This window comes from Haliaeetus leucocephalus, unplaced genomic scaffold, assembly GCF_000737465.1.
Source record: "Haliaeetus leucocephalus isolate CR32 unplaced genomic scaffold, Haliaeetus_leucocephalus-4.0 Scaffold173, whole genome shotgun sequence".
Taxonomy (NCBI): Eukaryota; Metazoa; Chordata; class Aves; order Accipitriformes; family Accipitridae; genus Haliaeetus; species Haliaeetus leucocephalus.
Window position 1 is genome coordinate 10,661,147 of NW_010972609.1, and position 17,132 is coordinate 10,678,278.

Here is a 17,132-nt window from a genome sequence, read left to right on the forward strand (position 1 = left end):
AAACCCTCCCAGTGTCATTGGGCATCAGAGATAAGTAACTATAGCAAGACTAACTCCAGTGATGTCTGGATCAATGGACAAGGAGCAAGAATGCTGCAAAACTATAGCTGCTTTGCAAAGTTTTACTCCACTTAGTAATCAGTTCTGTAGATGCTAGTCAAATTGTGCTGTACCTGAACGTTTGACAGGTATAGGAACCCTGTGTAAAACCACATTTGGGGTGCCCCAATTTGGCTGGGACAATTTTTGTGACAGTCCTTACCCTTCCTGGGCACTTCAGTAGGCAGTGACGATGCAGATCGGTGCCTGCAATGCTTCAGTGAGGCCAGTGGCATCCAGAGCCTGCCCTAACCCTGCTGGCCCCAGGCATAATGTGGCAAACCTCAACGTGGCCGACTGCACGGTCCCTGCAGGGCTGCATCGCCCCAGCCCTGTGGGGCAGTGGCATCCAGGACCACAGGGGTGCTGAGCAGCCGTCACCTGCCGTCACGCTTCGGACTCCCTATCCAGGCCAAAAAAGCTGTGCCTGCCGAGGTTGGCTGGGAGGTACGCTGGCTCCCGGGGCTGTTCGCAGCTCTCGAAGCCCCCCAGCAGCCTCACGGGCAGAAAAGAGAGCGCCGGTGCATGGTGCTCCGGCGCTCTCTTTTCTGCCCGTGAGGCTGCTGGGGGGCTTTGAGAGCTGTTGGATGCCTGCAGCTAATCTCGCTTTCAGGAGAGGCAGCGAGGAGGAACGGTGCCGCTTTATTCCCTTAGACGGAGCCTGAGCTCACTCGCCGTTGTTTGTGCAACGTATTGTAATGTGCCCAACCCCTCCTTTACTCGTCGGTGCTGGCTGGAGTACCTGCCGGTCTCCAAACGTCACCAGGCTCCGGTTATAAAGCGCAGGCGATAGAGCGTTTCTCTGGCTCCATCTCTCCGAGAGGCACATCTTTGAGAAGCGAGCCGTACGTGGTTGGAAAGATGTTTTATTCGGGTATCCTGACAGAGCCGAGTAGAAAAGAAGTGGAGATAAGGGAAGCCGCATCTCTCCACCAGCAGAGGAGGATGAAGCAGGCGGTTCAGTTTATTCACAAGGATTCTGCAGATCTCCTCCCTCTGGATGGGCTGAAGAAGCTGGGGACTTCAAAAGATACTGTAAGGCTTTATTGTATTTACTGGAAGGAGACTTAAGAAGCTGGTAGGGCACTGTCTATTGTTTTTCTTCGCGACGTTTTTGTGTTAGGACAAGTTGGTTGCTTGTGGAAATTGATTTTTAAAATGAGGCTTTTGTACGTAAAAGGAAGGGAGTAGAAATATGATGCTAGTTATCACCAGGGTTGCTTTTTGCTAGTAGGTGCTTTCAGATGCCTGGCACTCAGATCTAAAAGCTTTTAATTTTTTTTTACATTTGCATGAAAATGGGATATTGTTTTCAGTACAAAAATCCTCTCTGAATCAGAGTAAATCAAAATGGCTTCATATAATACAGACATATATACACATATGTTTGTCTGTGATGCATACATGCGCACTAGATATAATCATAAAAGATTCGGTAAAGTGCAGTCACTAGTACTTCAAAATATAGAACTGCCAAGATTACGCTTTGATAAAGGCTTATGCATATTTTTTTTTTAAAATGAAGATATATAATTCTAAGTCTTAAATATTTACATATGCAATGATCCATGTGATCCTGTAGCTGACATACACTATTCTTCATCATTTCCAGGGGCTGGAGAGCATTTCTAAATACTAATGTGCACAAAAGTTTGAGCTTTCTCTAATGGGAAATGATACTTAAATGTAATACCAAAAGTTCTGATGTAAGGAGCAAAATCTAGAAAATATATCCTACTGAGGAAAGCTCCTTTACTTTTTTTTTTTTTTCCCAATTGTTGAAAAATTCATGCACCTTGTAACACAATATTTGCTTTTTTCAATCTTTGATACAGGTACATTGAAAAGTGAATTTTTTTATTTTTAGTGGGGTAGTTTTGTTTTGTTACAGCCTTCCTGCTCAGCTGGGTTAGGCTTGGCTCTGCCTGGCTGAGATAAGTGGAATGAGTTGGCTGTTCTCTGCAGCGCACATGGAGGTGATTTTTTGTCATCCCAAATGTTTTGCAGTTGTAGGGAGTGAAGCTCCTGCCCAGGGAAAGGATCGGAAAGAGCTTTCCTGGTGACCATTGAATGGCAGCTCTCCATCAGGGAGCTACAACGTGCCTTTCAGAGCGTGATGGTGGTGTTATTACTATTATCTGCAGAGTCTAAATAACATGTCATGGCTCAGCGACCCACGGTTTGTAGGACTGAGACCCTGATGACAGGGGTTTCTGCTCTGCCCAGGTGAGAGAGGCAACAGGTAGCAGGAGCCGGGGGCACTGAGCACTGAAGTCCTCGTCGCCGCAGCAGCGAGGACCAGGTTTGGCCCCGGCGCCAGGGGCAGAGCATGGGGCTTCTTGCCACAGCCCCGGTTACAGAAACATCACCCGAGGTTTTCTCCCTGCTCCTGTGCCTGCGCCGGCTGAGCCATGGCTACAGCATCACCCCTGCTGCACCCACAGCCCCTGAGAGGAGGGTCTGCGCGCGGGGGCTCTCCCCAGAGATGTGCCAAAGCCCTGGGGAGGTCCACAGCTCCTGATCCTCTCCGAGCACAAAAAGGAGGTGCGGCACGGCAGAGGCGCACTGCCCGCCCCGGCTACCCTGGCTGTCGTGGGTCTCTGGCCGGGGACGGGGTGAGAGCGGAGCTGGTATGGGCCACCCCACTGCAAAACCACCTCGTCCCCACACCACAGCGAGGGGCGATGGGACAGTGGGCACGTGTGGCCAGGGCTCACCTTGGCCACGGCCTCCTGCCCCATGGGACGTATGGGGAGTCCCCAAAGCGACAGCACTGGCACGTGCCCAGGCTCGTTCCCACAGCCTCAACGAAGATGCAGTGAATCTCAGAGTCGTTGCGGTGGGTCGTGTTGCAGCGAAGCAATGCTGCCAGCACCGCCACACTCACACCGCACACGGCCGGGACTGCAGTGAGCATCGCTTCAAGAGGACCCGCCGTGTCTCCCCGGTGCCGCGGCTGCCTGGATGTCACAGGAATTGTCCCCAGGAGGAGCGGGGGATCATGCGTCTCTGAGACTAGAGAAGCACCAGGAGCCTCCGAAATGTGGGACTCCACTTTGTCATGGCCCCAAACTGAAAGGTCCAGGTCCAGAGGGGTTGAGCTGCACGGTCAGGAGGCCCAGGGCATCAGGGGTCTTTGCCCAGGGCGTTTGCATGCCTTTCTTGTGAATAACTGCACACCTCCTAACAGCGCAGCACATTTTTGTGTCTAAAGCTGCGCAACAGCTGTGGTGACGTGGGTGGAAGGGCTTTTGACGTGACTGGCATTATTAATGCAGGGTTTCCCACGGGGGTTTTCCAGCGGCCTTGGCAGGAGAAGAGAGGAGGTGACAGCTCCCCAGAGATGGGGACAAGTGGTGAGGAGAGACCCTGTCTGTCAGGGTGACAGCTGGTAGTGACCACTCCAATTTTGGGGAGAAATCCCTTTCCTTTTGGCCACAGAGCAGGGGGTGCTGCACACAGCGAGGCAGCAGCAGGTCACTGGGGCGGGTGTGCTGGCATCCCCCAGCTTGTGTGCCATCACTCGGCTCCTGAAGCATCTCTCCTGGTGATGCCCCTTATAGGCAGGTTTGATAACTACTTGTTGTAATTACCTATGTTAAGCCTCCAGTATTTTTCAGTGTATTATTCTGGCTTGGACCGAACTCTTCCAGCTCCTTGCTCCCTTTACATAATCCACTTTGCCTAGTATAAGACCAAACTATAGCATAGCATACATTGGATTTGGCAAACGTAGGGGTGGATATACAGAACAGAAATGGTTTTGGTTTAATGCCTCACTATTAGCCTCCTCTCCATAGCCCAGATGTGATGGGTTGACCCTGGCTGGACGCCAGGTGCCCACCAAAGCCGTTCTATCACTCCCCCATCCTCGGCTGGACAGGGGAGAGAAAAATATAACAAAAAGCTTGCGGGTCGAGATAAGGACAGGAGAGATCATTCACTAATTACCCCTGTAACCCCCCCTCCTCCCCCCCCGCTACCAAAACCTTGCCACATAAAACCAATACACCAGAAAATTGGCACGAGATGGTCGTTAGCTGGGATTTGGGCTGGGATTTGGTCACACCGTAACAGTGACCCCCTGCCTGACTTGGGCAGGGCGTGCTGGCCGTTGGCAGCTCCTCCTCGTGCTCTGACACCTTGCCCTCGCCCCGAGAGCCAACAGACCAGTTTGGAGGGACTTTGCCTGAAACAGTCCCGCATCACTTTATAAGGTGGGAAACAAAGTTATAAAGAGTAACAAACAACAACAACAAAAAAAGCATTTCCCTCTCCCAAAATGCCCTCAGAGCCTCCGCTGGGTGCCTGGGTCCTCGGTGCAGCTCTGGGTGCCCCCATGGCCCTGTCCCCTGCTCCTGTAGCTGGTACAACATTGCAGTTAATTTCAGTGCTTTCAGTTTTCCCTGCTTTCCCACTGTGCAATCCCTAGAGTTTGTTGTCTTGGTTAAAATGCAAAAAATTTGATGTTACGTGTACTGTCTTGGTCAGAGACCTGACCGTTGCCTGGGTGCCCAGGGGGCACAGGAGAGCAGGGGGCATCTCTTGTCCCACCTCATCCCCCTGCGAGAGGGGCTGACAGCACGTGAGCACAGGCTGCTGGTAGAAGAGGTGGATTTGGATGAAGGGTGGGAAGAAGAGAGAGAAATTGGTTATTTCTTGGGACAAGCTCCATTGGTGTGTTAAAACTCCTCTCTTCTACTGTCTGGGTACAGAAGAGAGGGCAAACCTCCTGAGGTTTGGGAGAGGAACTGGCGTCTTCCCTGACTTTCATCTCCACTTGAGTGAAACTGTTGTTGATGGGTCTTGTTATCCCCAGATCTAGAAGGCAAAACTGTGGGAAACCTGCCAGAGAGATGGATACTGCAAGCTGCAACGATGCACTTGCTTATAAATTAGAGAGGAACAAAACTGGATTTGTGGTTTTGACAGACAGTGGTAAATAGGTTCAGCAATAGCTGGCGTCTCCACTCACTTCTTTTAGGTTTCTACTGTGGATTTTTTAGGGGATTATAGGTTTTTGCAAAGTCTCAGGGATAGAAAGGGAGATATCTTATGAAAAAAATCCTGGTTTGTGTTTATATTGTGCTGAATGATACTAGGAAGTAACTTTTTTTTTTTTCACTTACACAGTGGTATATAACATTTTATTTTTTTATAAAACTTTCAACAGTTTTGTGTGATGCATAGAAAGACAGTACCAAATAATCTGAGTTACTTCAAACACCGGTTCTGGCTACATGGCCAGGCTGTGCTGGAGAAAGAATGTGGCTGCCTTCCCCATTGCTGTCACGGGGAGGTTTTCCTCCTCTCCCTCCCAGACATGGTCTGCTTGCAGTTTTCCAGCAAAATGTGCATTTGCAAATGTCCCCTGGCACATTAGCTGTTTATCCGTATCCATCACTTGAGTCATCTCCATGACTAACATCCCTCACTCTGTTGCACACGAGAGTCAAGGGAAATACAAGTTAAAGCAAACTAATTAATACCCTGGGACAGGATGGTGCTGCAGGGAACCTTTTCAGCCCCCTCTTACTAGATTATTTCTGTATGGGAGCACAACATAAGCAATATTTGTCTCCTCGAAGGCAGGATTCGCTACAGCTTTCAGAAGAGCAAGTGTCAACAAGACAGTCCTGTTTGTGGTGGTAACTCATGTTGGCTGAGTGCTGGATATTTTTCCTTTTGGTGATGGATCCCATACAGGATTCATAAAACCAGGGCCTGAGAAAACCCATATATGTAACTGGTTAACGATCCACAGGAGAACTAGTAGTTAAAAGAAATTTAGGTTTAAATCAACGGTAGATGACAGTTAAAATAGCAGTGATGAGTGTGCTGGTGACTTGTTCTTCTCCAGCCTATTCTTTCAAAAGTATTTGGCAACATGATTGAGGCCGGGCAGATCAGAAGAGCACCCAGACTGTCCTGGATGATTCCATTCAGAAATTTCTCTTGGTCCTAGCTGAGCAGGGCTGGGCATGAGGAGGTGACCACTGTGTGACGGGCTGCATTCTGGCCAGCTGGGAACTTCACCCATCCTCTTCTCCAACCCCCTATCCCCTTGTTTGTTTTTTTTGTGTTGTGAAGAATTAGTCCTCCAGATGTGTGCCTGAGTTGCAGGCAAACTTAAAGGGTAAGAAGGACGTGCCATCCACTGTCAGCAAACCCTGGCTTGCATTTTTGCTCAGATGAGGAGCCTTGGAGGTGATCACGGTGCTGACTGTGCACCTATGGCTTCTGCCTAATGTAAGGCAGCCCTCGCTTCCAAACTGATTTGCTCGTGTCTCAGCACAGGGTCCATTACTAGTGGAGCCAGTCTGCCCGCCTTTAATCTAGGTAAGTAATACTGGTTTCTGCTGTTCAGTCTCACTGGGAAGACAGTGGTCACCACAGCAGTGCTGGAGCTTTGTTATGTTTTGTGTGTGAAGGAGACAGCACAATGTCAGATCTGATTTCTCCCGGTCACTGGAAGGGCGGCTACGTTATCGCCTTTACACAGGACATGATCTCTAGTGTGCTGGGCAGACATAGCACCTGCAACCAAAAATGGTCATGGAATTTTATTTCCTTTCAAGTCGCAGGTTGTATGCAGAAGTAAGAACAGTAAAGAGTGTGGAAAAAGGAGATTACGTGTCCCGATGACCACCTGATCTCATCAGTCAGGTCCAGTTTAACTGCCTGCGTTATGCCTACAGCAGGATCTGAAGCACTAACATGGTTGCAGTTATTTTAGGATGATGCCAAGTTGCATTAGCCTTTTGCAAGTGCTGTTATTTAACATGCCACGCAGATTATTTTAAAGACGAGGCGCTGCACACGAGGGTGCGCACTGGCCAACTCGGGGAACCATGGCCCGAGGTTTTCGAAGTTATACTGATCCCATTGAAATTCCCTCGGGATGAGGAGATTTACTGGTTTATATGGCTCTGCAGACACACAGGCATATTTAATATGAATGCAAAAATTCAGGAATAAGCCAGTAAGAAGGTCTCACTGTGGACAAATCAAAATCAGAAGGAAAGGGCAGTAATGGGGGGGAGATTAGCCAGGCAGAGAAATGAGCAGATAATCAAGCAGAGTCATTTCACCTCCAGCAGAGTATGTGCATCCATCCATGACGAACATTAAACATAAAAAGGCTTTGGGGAAAGCAGTTGGAGATTTTGAGAGGCAACATGCTTCTCGCAGAGCAAATGGAAATGAGAGAGAAAGAGAGAAGCCGCCATACGAAGCATTGGCTGTTCCTGGGAGAATACCCACCTACCTCAGATGATCTTACCTCTTCCCCTCCTCTCCTTTCCCTTCCACAGCATGGCACCCAGGATTGGTCCCATTTACTCACCCTTAGCAGCTAAACACAGATGTGGAGGGAAGAGAGATGCAGGGCAATTGTAGAACAAATTCTGGTCTAAAGGCCAGCCCAGGTCTGACAATAGACACCGTCTGTAGCTCTCTTCTTGCAGTTGTGCCTTGTTCACTCACACCTGTAAAAGCCAATGCACAGACACCCAAATCAGCTTCTTAAATTCTGGGTTGATTCACACAAAGAGCATCACCACAGGTGGAGGCTGGACATGGGTATTTCCTATGCCAGCAATGCCAGTGCCCGATGAAAGCATCTGTGTTCATTCAGTAAGCCCATACACCTTTTTCATACTTAGGTGGTGTGTGTAATTGGAAAGGTAATTTGTTACCTCTTAACTTTTCACATCACTGCAGAATTCCTGATATCCTTATCAACAGATGAAGGCAATGATGGCTGAAACACCAGCTTGGAAAAGGCCGACTTGTTTTGATTCCTATATGAGATCAAATCTTGAACTTGAGTTTGGAAAAAGAAAGGTATCCCCTCCAAATTCTGGTTAATATTTTGAAAGGAATATTCTCTTGCTGATACAAAGTAGTTCTCTTTAGTCAAAGCCAGGTAAGGCAGAGCTGGCAGAAGACCAAATAGATGTAGGCTAGGAAGAGTGCATGTAGTCTGGGAATCAGGGAGAGTAAGACTTTAGGGCATCCCTCCCATGAGAGCAGTGTTGGCCCACGGGCACCACAAGCAGGCTGGCATTGCAGGTCACTTCATGGCTTTCCTCTGGCTTCACCCTGTTCTTCCGTGTGTGTTTTTTCTTAAAGCAACCACATAATATCCTGCAGAAGCGCCTGATGGAGACAAATTTATCAAAACTACGAAGCAGCCGAGGCAGCTGGACTCCGAAGAGTGATATCTCAGCGCAGACCAACAAGCTGACTCAGACAAAACTGGGCAGCTCAGGGAAAACAGAGGACGAGGAGCTCATAGTGGTGAGCTGCCAGGTAATAGTCCCTCCCTCCCCAGCCTTCTGAGGTTTTTTCCCCCAAATTTTATTTCTGACAGCCTCAAGCTGTGCTCTTGTTCTCCATGTTTCCCGATAAGGATTGCACTCCACCAGGGCTGTCACAGCTGTGGGGATGCTCTCCCTCTGCAGCTCAGGGCTGCTGTGGCATGGACACCTACCCCGGTATCACAGAGAAAACTGGTCTGGTGGATGTCTTCTCTTGGACATCAGGGCAGAGGGAGCAGCCAGGCTGGGGCAGCATGCTGAAACTCTGGGGAGTAATTACCCATGGGGAATGCCTGTGCTCACAGCCCTTCCCCAAATGCTGGAACTTGTCCAGAGAAGGGCAACCAAGTTGGTGAGGGGCCTGGAGCACAAGTCTTATGAGGAGCGGCTGAGGGAGCTGGGGCTGTTTAGCCTGGAGAAGAGGAGGCTGAGGGGAGACCTTATCGCTCTCTGTAACTGCCTGAAGGGGGGTTGTAGTGAGGTGGGTGCTGGTCTCTTCTGTCGGGTGGCTGGAGATAGGACGAGAGGAAATGGCCTCAAGTTGCAGCAAGGGAGATTTAGGTAGATATTAGGAAAAATTTTTTTTACTGAGAGGGTTGTCACACATTGGAATAGGCTGCCCAGGGAAGTGGTGGAGTCACCATCCCTGGAGGTATTAAAAAAGTGAGTAGATGGGGTACTCCAGAACATGGTTTAGTGGGCATGGATGAGGGTTGGACTCGATGATCTTGAAGGTCTTTGCCAACCTAAATGATTCTATGGTTCTAAATGCCATCCCTCTTTTCTTTCCCCAAGAATAATTTCACATTTCACCTCCTTACCCCCATGCTTTTTTATATTTCCAGCTCTCCACAATATCCTGGCTGCCTGGGGCTGCCCCTTCGGCTTTCTGCAGGGGCAAATGCTGCTGGGAAGGGCTCAGGACCCAACACCACGTTGTTTAGTAGCGCCACCTTATTCAAACAGCAGCTCAAGAGCCAACTCTTGGGTGCCTGGGGTGGACAAGGTGATACCCTGCAGGCACTGACTGTGCGGTGGAGTGGGGATGGGCTGGCACGAGGAGGTGTTGGTATTTTGGCAGGGACCAGTGTGTGCAGAGCAGAAACGCTGGACACCCTGTGCTCATTCTGCATCCCACGCATCGTCTCCTGTCTCTGCTTGCTCTTACAGTGTGCGGGGAAGGAGCTGAAGGCCATGGTGGACACTGGCTCGCAGCACAACATCATGTCGTCCGCCTGCTTGGACAGGCTAGGGTAAATATCCAGCCAGATTTCTGTTTTGTGGGAACTTGAGGCACCTGGCAGCACAGGCAGTGTTCCTGGGGCTGGGGCTTCACTGGTGCCAGAGATGGCCCTTCTGGAAGGGAGTGCTCTGGGCTGTGCCTCGGCAAGCCCCTGACCCTCCTGTTACAACCAAACCCTGGCTTATTCTTAAATGTCCTTGCAGGGAGCTGAAACAGAAAGCTACTTATACCAACCTACTCACCTCTGAGTAAATCCCTTTGGCGGGTTGGATAAATTTGTATTTTTTCAGTGCCTGCCTGTTGTTATTCAGTGCCTCACGAAACAGCTGAACCCCCTCCCTGGCCTTCTGCATCCCCGGGGCAGGCATGGGGCTGGGACGGGGATCGTGCCCCGCTGTGGGGCAGGGACCTGCCTGCGGGGCATGATCCCGCTGGCGGCTGCAGCACTGCTGGCCCCAGCACCAGGTGTAAAGCAGCTGTGCAGTTGTGTACATGCATGTGCTCGAAATTTGGTGTCTGATGCTACTCCCAGTAACAAATTTCTCCCAGTTGAAGGGAAAGGAAATGTATTTATGTAGCGTTAGAGAGCTGACTGCCAGCCATTTGCAGCAAAACTCCTGCTGATCTCCAAGGAGCAGGATCAGGCATCAGCTCACAGCGTACCAAGGAGATTTTGGCACTTTATTCCCATGGAGTCATTGCTTTTTAACACCAGCTTGCAGTGATTGCACAAAACCCAACTGCAGTTGCTCCCTGAGCGTTACTGCATGGCCCTGAATGAATGGTGCCTGTTTTCTGACCAGACAGTAATGACTTCTTTGCGCAACAGTGTTTAGTGCCTGGAAGGTGGCTGCGCTTACTACAAACTTGTCACCAACTGTGGAGCTGCTCAGCCTAGCTTACGGATAATAACAGTGCGTTTGGAGGGGGTCTCATCTTGCAAGATGCTGTATTGGCCGCTCAACACATCTGAGTTGCACAGCGATGCTCTGAGACAGTTCACCTGCTCTCTGTGTTACTCGTGCGTGTCCTGTGCAGTTTTTGCAGAACCAGTCTGCTTCAGGAGTCCCGCCCTTCAAAGCGCACTTAAGAAATAGGTCAGAGCCAGTTTCTGCTCTCGGGTTATGGGGATTCCCTCCTGATTTGAGCAAGACCACTTCTGTAGCCATCAGCCAGACAGATGCAGTTAAAAGGCCCATGTCCTTCCCCAGCGTTACGCATCAGCAATGAGCGAGCTTTGGTTCCTGCTGGGTGGGAGCCCACGGGCACCGGGGTGCGCGAGAGCCGCTTTGCGTGCGCAGGCGGGCAGCGTGGCCGGAGTGACGCCCCGTCCCGCGTGCGCTGCCAGCTGAGGTCTGCAGCAGGCAGGACTGCCTCGCAGGCAGCTTCCTGCAGCTCCTTTGCGGTTTGTGTTTGCGGGGACAGAAGCTAAAGCCAGATTAACAAAGCGGGTTAAAACCAGGGCTTTGATGTCTGGCTCGCTCTGCCGTCGCTGTGGTAGGTCCTGTGTGACAAGAGGCACCGCTCCAGGATGTTTTACTTCAAAGCAGTCCCGAACGCGTGCCAACGAAAAAACACGAGTTTTGTTTAAATCCAGCTCTGGAAAGCAGCAGGGAAGAGGCGTGCTAGGCGATTTTGCTCTTGCTCCTGCCAGGGCAGGAGGGGCCCTGCGGTGTGTTTTGCCGGGTGCTGCCGCCTGCAGTGGAGGCTCAGCGGCTCTGGGGACGGGCCCTGCTGCTGACGTCTCTGGGGGCTCAGCGCCTAAAAGCAGCGTGTGTGTGCCTGAGGCACAGGCTCAATTCCTCCCTTCTTTTTTAAAAATCTTTTTGCATCTTGTCCCGGTGCCGTTTGAGCTCTTGCCCACCCCTCTGAGCAAAGCGGTAGGGTTAGCTTGCAGGTTGCCGCCGCATAAGAAATCCCCTGCGGAGGGGTAGGTGCAGCTGTTACGTGAGCAGCTCTGGTCACTGCACGCTGCTGGGGACTTTCCACTTTCAAACCCAGCTCCAAGATGCGTCACTGCATCGTGCATCAGTGGTTCTCACCACGCTGCAGTTTCCCGGCCGGCTCTCAGCCCACAGGCTATCTGTCCATCCTTGGGTCAGTCTCAGCTGTGACGAAGCTCTTCCTTGAAGGTGGCTTGACTCTGTCCCTCCCCCGCGGTCTCTCTGCAGCCCTGGTCACACCTCGGAAAACCGTCTGGGTCAGCAGATGCTGGAGCGAGGAGCCACCTCCAGCTGTATCGGCTCTGTTCAGGTCCTGGCTCCAGCACCGCGGGCCGTGCCCTGCGTTGGGATCAAATGGGGGGAAACAAAGACCACAGCCAAAGACCACATGTCTTCCCTTGAGTGGATAGAGAAGCCATTGGAGTTGACTGCACCCAGAAAAGCCACTCCAACCTGTCTTGGACCAGAGTAAAGCCAGCTCCAGGGCAAGGAGGGCATAAACAACTTCTTGATACATTCCCACTGCTTTTTACGGCAGGTCCCTAAGGGAATAAGCAGAGGGGATCCACCTCCTTCCCTCTGCTATCTCTCCTGGTCATTGTACCTGTGCTAAATGGCATGGGCAATCCCCACCTCAGTCCCAGGACCTCTGCCTTTGAGGGGAGCTGGTCCCCCCTGGAAGGATGGACAGACACACACACGCACTGCTGCAAAGCAGCTCAGCAGAAAGGTACTTCAAATAGCCTGAAAGTAATACAGCTTTTATCCGAGGGAGGGATCACCACCTCAAACTGCCTTGCCATTAGGTTCTTGTTCAGTTTAAAAGAGAAACTGAAGCTAAATAATTTATCGGTGTTGTCAGACTTGTTCATGGGGCATAGATAGAAGAAACAACTGTACCTGAGATATCCCTGACATCCTTTTTTCCTTTTCTCGGGCTGAATGCGATTGATCTGTCCCCATTTCCTCTGAATAAACCCAGCAGCAGCACCTGCTAACAACCATGGGTCGGGCGCGCTGCCCCGGCTGCGAGGCATGGGCACGCAGTGTCGGCGGCTCTGCTGGTGGGAGCTGGAGTAGAGTATCCCTTCCTTACACCCACGCTGCATTAGAAGCAATTTTAGATCACCAGCTTCCCCAAGTCTTGAGGAAATGTAGGCATGAAGATTCCTCAGCTAAAAAGCAAAATCCAGTAAGGAGCTCTGCTTGGGGCAAGGGCTGACATGGCCCCAGGGCTGTGTCGTCGGTCATGCTATGGTCTGACGTGGGTGTAGGCTGCTGGCTGTATGCAGAGCATCACAGAAAACCTGCCAAGAAAGTAGCTTTCCAATAACGGTGCGGTAATATGAGCAAGCGAAGAGCACTTCAGGTGTAAGTACCCTCTGAACGCCATTTGCTCCTTGCCGGAGCAGCTGAACCATGGCCGTTTCATGTCAGAAGTGTTTTCAATGCGCAGGTTAAAGGAGCATCTCAAGGCACTGCCTGTCGAAGAGGAGATGGTTTCATTGCCGTGCAAGGTGAAGGCAATCGGCCAGATTGAGTGCCTCACCCTCACAGTGGGAGCAGTCCCCGTGGAGTGTGCTGCCCTCGTCGTGGGTGAGTGTGTGTGTGTGTAAAAATGAAGCTTCAGAAACATGTTAAAATTAAAATAGAAATACTGCTTTTCTGCAGCAAGAGTCTCTCTTTGGTCCTTGGGAGGGAGGGAGGGAGGTGGATGTGTTCAGCAGGGCTGTGCTGGCGGCCCCAGGCTCATGCTCTGCCGTGCCGATGGAGCAACCACCGTGTCTCCCTGCAGGCGCGTCCGCCTGCCCTCGTCTCATCATGTTTCCCTCCGGAGTAACTCAGTCCCTTTGTAAAGAGGGTTTTATTTAGCAGAGCAGCCATGAAGGAAGGATGGTGTCACTGACAAAAAGCACGGGAGAACATTTTGAATGTATAAATCCGAACGTTCCTCTTTTTCAGAAGACAATGAGAAACCCTTCTCCTTTGGGCTCCAGACGCTGAAATCTCTGAAGGTAGGGGGGGTTTCCAACAGGGCTTTTACCTATGCTGGGGGAGCTGGGACCACTACGAATTGCAGTTTTCCCTCTTACCTAAAGGCATTTGTTCTCTACAGTGTGTCATAAACATGGAGAAGCACCATCTCGTCCTGGGGAAGACGGAGAGGGAAGAAATCCCGTTTGTGGGCAGCGGCAGCGCTGCGGTGGGCGAGCAGTAAGCTGGCTGGGGAGGTGAGCTGCGTGTGCACCCCTGAGCCTGATGGCAGTGCCCTCCGGCACGGCCACGGAGGAGCCCCCAGACCCTCGCTGAGGGTGAGCGAGAGCTCACCAGCACTGGCAGAAATTGTTTTCATTAGCCCATTGAGTTTTGAAACAGACTCCCTGGCTTTTTCAGCAGCGTTTTTCAGCTTTTGCTGCCTTTTTTTCCCACTAAGCGTTGTACGGCAAAGGGGGTGTCTGAAAAGACACGCACAGGGAAACACCTTAGGAAATGTACTTTCTGGAGGTCACTAGGAAGACTCCTTGAGTGCTGCTTTGAGAGTGTTCCCAAACAAATCTTTTTCTGGAAAATATTTATGAAGCAAGGCAAATAAACCCACATGAATGTTTTGCAAAGGGCAGGAGAGAGAGATTCTACCTGGAGATAAGTCTTGGCACTTCTCCCTGCATTGCCCCGGCTGCCCTCCTGCCAGCTGCTCCTGATGTCCCAGAATTTTTCAGCCTTATCTTCCTATAGAAAGAGAAATCTGTGCTGCCTGCTCTGGTACCTCCTAAACGTGTGTGGCTTGTGATGGCTGGCTCTGCAGGCAGGCAGGCAGCAGGCAGGGCAATCCCCCTCCTTCCAGACACTGCGTGGGGCTCTTCCTCGCTGAGCACTGCGAAAAAGAGATGTATCGCTGGCTCCTGCCTCTGGCTTATGAAACCGGCAGGCACCAGGTGCCTGAGAGAGGGATTTGCACTTACGTGCCTCTCTGGCTTCGCAGGCAGCGCTTGTGGTTGCTCAGCGATGAGCGCTGTGGACGCAGCCATCTAAAAAATATTTAGTCACTGCGTAAGAAAGCGTCTTCGGCGAATGATGTAGGGCAGCACCTTCTTTAGCTGCCTGTCGTGACCAGCCACAGTCATTTTGGACGTCCTGCAGGCCCTGTGCAGCTTGAGCAGGCTGTGCTGGGCACCGCTGAGCTCGAGGAGCCTGGGCGGCAGCGGAGAAGGAACAGACCTTCCTCGGCTGGTTGTATTCATGCTCCCTGGGGAGTACACGAGGGATGTACGCGCTAGTGCGGGGAATCAGGACGAGGGTGCATGTGCACCCGCCATATGCCGGACAGCAGCCGGCCGTGGGTGCTGCCCGTGTGCGAGCCCAGGGACCACTGGTACAGCCCCGCGGGGAGAGCGTGCTGCAGCGCAAGGCGCGGGGTGGGTTTCCCTGTCTCCTCTGAAATAGGGATGCGAGAGGCATAGTGTAGTTCTGTTGCCACTGCAGTGATGAATTATTTCTTGGTACTGCATTCAAGGCCAAATTTTGCTGGTTTTTTTTTTTTTTTTTTTTCATGAAAGACGCCCATTTTATTGAATGTCTTTTCCTTCCTGTTTCAGCAGTTCGGCGGCATAAAGAGAAATTGAAACACCGTCCCCACACAAAAGCTTGACATCAAAGAAATCCTGTGCAGCTGTTCCAGATGAAACAGCAGCTTGCTGCTTTGAAAACATTTATACTAGGCTACAGCTTGAGTAGAGCTAAATGAAATCCTGTTCAGTAGCCAGTAATTTAGAGATATTGTCATGTTTATCTATGGGTTTTGAGAAACAAACGTGTGCTTATTTTCTGGACTTTTCTATATAGTGTCCTCTTTATTACAAACAGTTGGGAAAACCTTATGAACTTCTTCCGATGAGAAAAATACTTTTTATAGTGGCCTCGTATGAGTAATTGTATTTAGCTGTGACTAGAGGCTATCAGAATGAAATTTTTATTAATGATTTTTCCAGGGGCTAAGCATTTATATTCACTTAATTGATATTGCCACATACAAATGGCCATTACCAGGAAGTTACTCCGAGTAAAATAACAGTGCTAATACCACCTAGGAATTATAGCTCATCCTGTTAGCATAGTATTGTTGCAATGTAATTAGGGATACAACTGCTGGCTTGATGAGAAAGAGCAATTACAGAATTATTAATGGGTTATAGGCTTCTCTGCAGTGGTGTGGCAGAAGCACAGAAATAGGGTTTGGGAGGACTTCTGGGGTGATCTCCCGCAGCTCCCAGCTCGCCGTGGGGTTGGTGCCGGCACAGGGGCAGCCCATTGCGGTGCTGCCTTGCTGGGGCACGAAACCCCCCGAGGAGGGATCCTCCGGGCAGGTCTCAGCTGCCTTCCTGGTGGGAGTAGTCAGGAAAATTAATCATTGTATTGAGCCAAAAGGCAACAAACAAGCACAAAAGGATGTCGTTCGGAAAGCAGCAGATGCAGAGCCTCATTGGTATATCAGGAACCAAATGGCCCCAGCGTGCCCTCGGTTCTCCCCTGCTGCCAGGACTGGTGCCTCCGCCTGCCCGCCCAGCACCCAGCCTGAAGCACCAGCAGCAACTGGGCTACGCGCTGGTGCGAGTCACCGACTTCACTTGGACTTTAGTATTGCTGCCAGAAATGCCATATTTTTTATATCTATTTACAAATTGCTTGGGATCTTAAGTATGACGCTAACCTTGATCACACTCAGGGCAGGTGGGAGTTTTCACCAGGACAGACATTTCATTCAGCGTTACTGTCCCGTAGCAGCAGGGTTGCTACTTCACACGCTGCTTGCTTGCAGACCAGAACAAATGTACGGTATTGCTTGGGGGAGCCTGGCCTCATACAAAAGCAGCTTTTTAGATTTTTTAAAAGCTAATGGGAATTAATTACTGTCATCTGCTGAAGAGGCATCTTTAAAATTCAGAATAATATCTTTGCGATGTCGTGCATCTGCCGACGGCCGGTCCTGCTGCGGCCGGATCCGCGAGGGCTTAGCTGTGTGCCACAGGAGCGGGAGCGCTGCTCCGGCAGCTCTTCCTTAGCAAAATCCCTTTGGCGGCGGGCAGGCGCAGGCTGCAGCGTGGCTCAGCGTGGCTGCGGGGTCTCCTACGGGATCCAAGCAGCCGCTCATGCACTTAAGCCTCCCCGCAGACATTAATGCACCGCTCGCCCAGGCATCCCGTGGTGTGTAGCATCAGCCGCAAGCACTGACATCGTTGCTGGCATTTCCACTTAGGAAATGTGTTGACAGTCCTGGGCGAGGACCAGTAACTCTTGTCATCTCGTGGCCATGGGCTCAGGTCTGGACCCCGTCCCGTGAGCCAGGCTCCTGCCAGCTTTGGCCAGTCTGTGCACAGTAACGCTATCTCATGCCTGCCGTGGCATCTAAGCTGGAGCTTTATCTCCTGCAGTGGGTTTGAACCACTTTTCAATATTGGGTATGACTAGCAAATCTGAACTATCCGTATTTTGAGTTATTTTCTATTTTGGTGATAAGTCTCAGTGTTT

General features: G+C 50.9%; 1 protein-coding gene across 1 annotated transcript; it reads left to right on the forward strand.

Moving 5' to 3' along the window:
• Positions 1 to 960: 960 nt before the first annotated feature.
• On the forward strand, positions 961 to 13,824 carry NRIP3 (nuclear receptor interacting protein 3). The gene is made up of 6 exons (XM_010563922.1): positions 961 to 1,134; positions 8,233 to 8,412; positions 9,591 to 9,673; positions 13,063 to 13,202; positions 13,569 to 13,621; positions 13,723 to 13,824. Exons 1-6 carry the CDS (start codon positions 961 to 963, stop codon positions 13,822 to 13,824), a joined length of 732 nt encoding a protein of 243 aa, XP_010562224.1.
• The last annotated feature ends 3,308 nt before the right edge of the window (positions 13,825 to 17,132 follow it).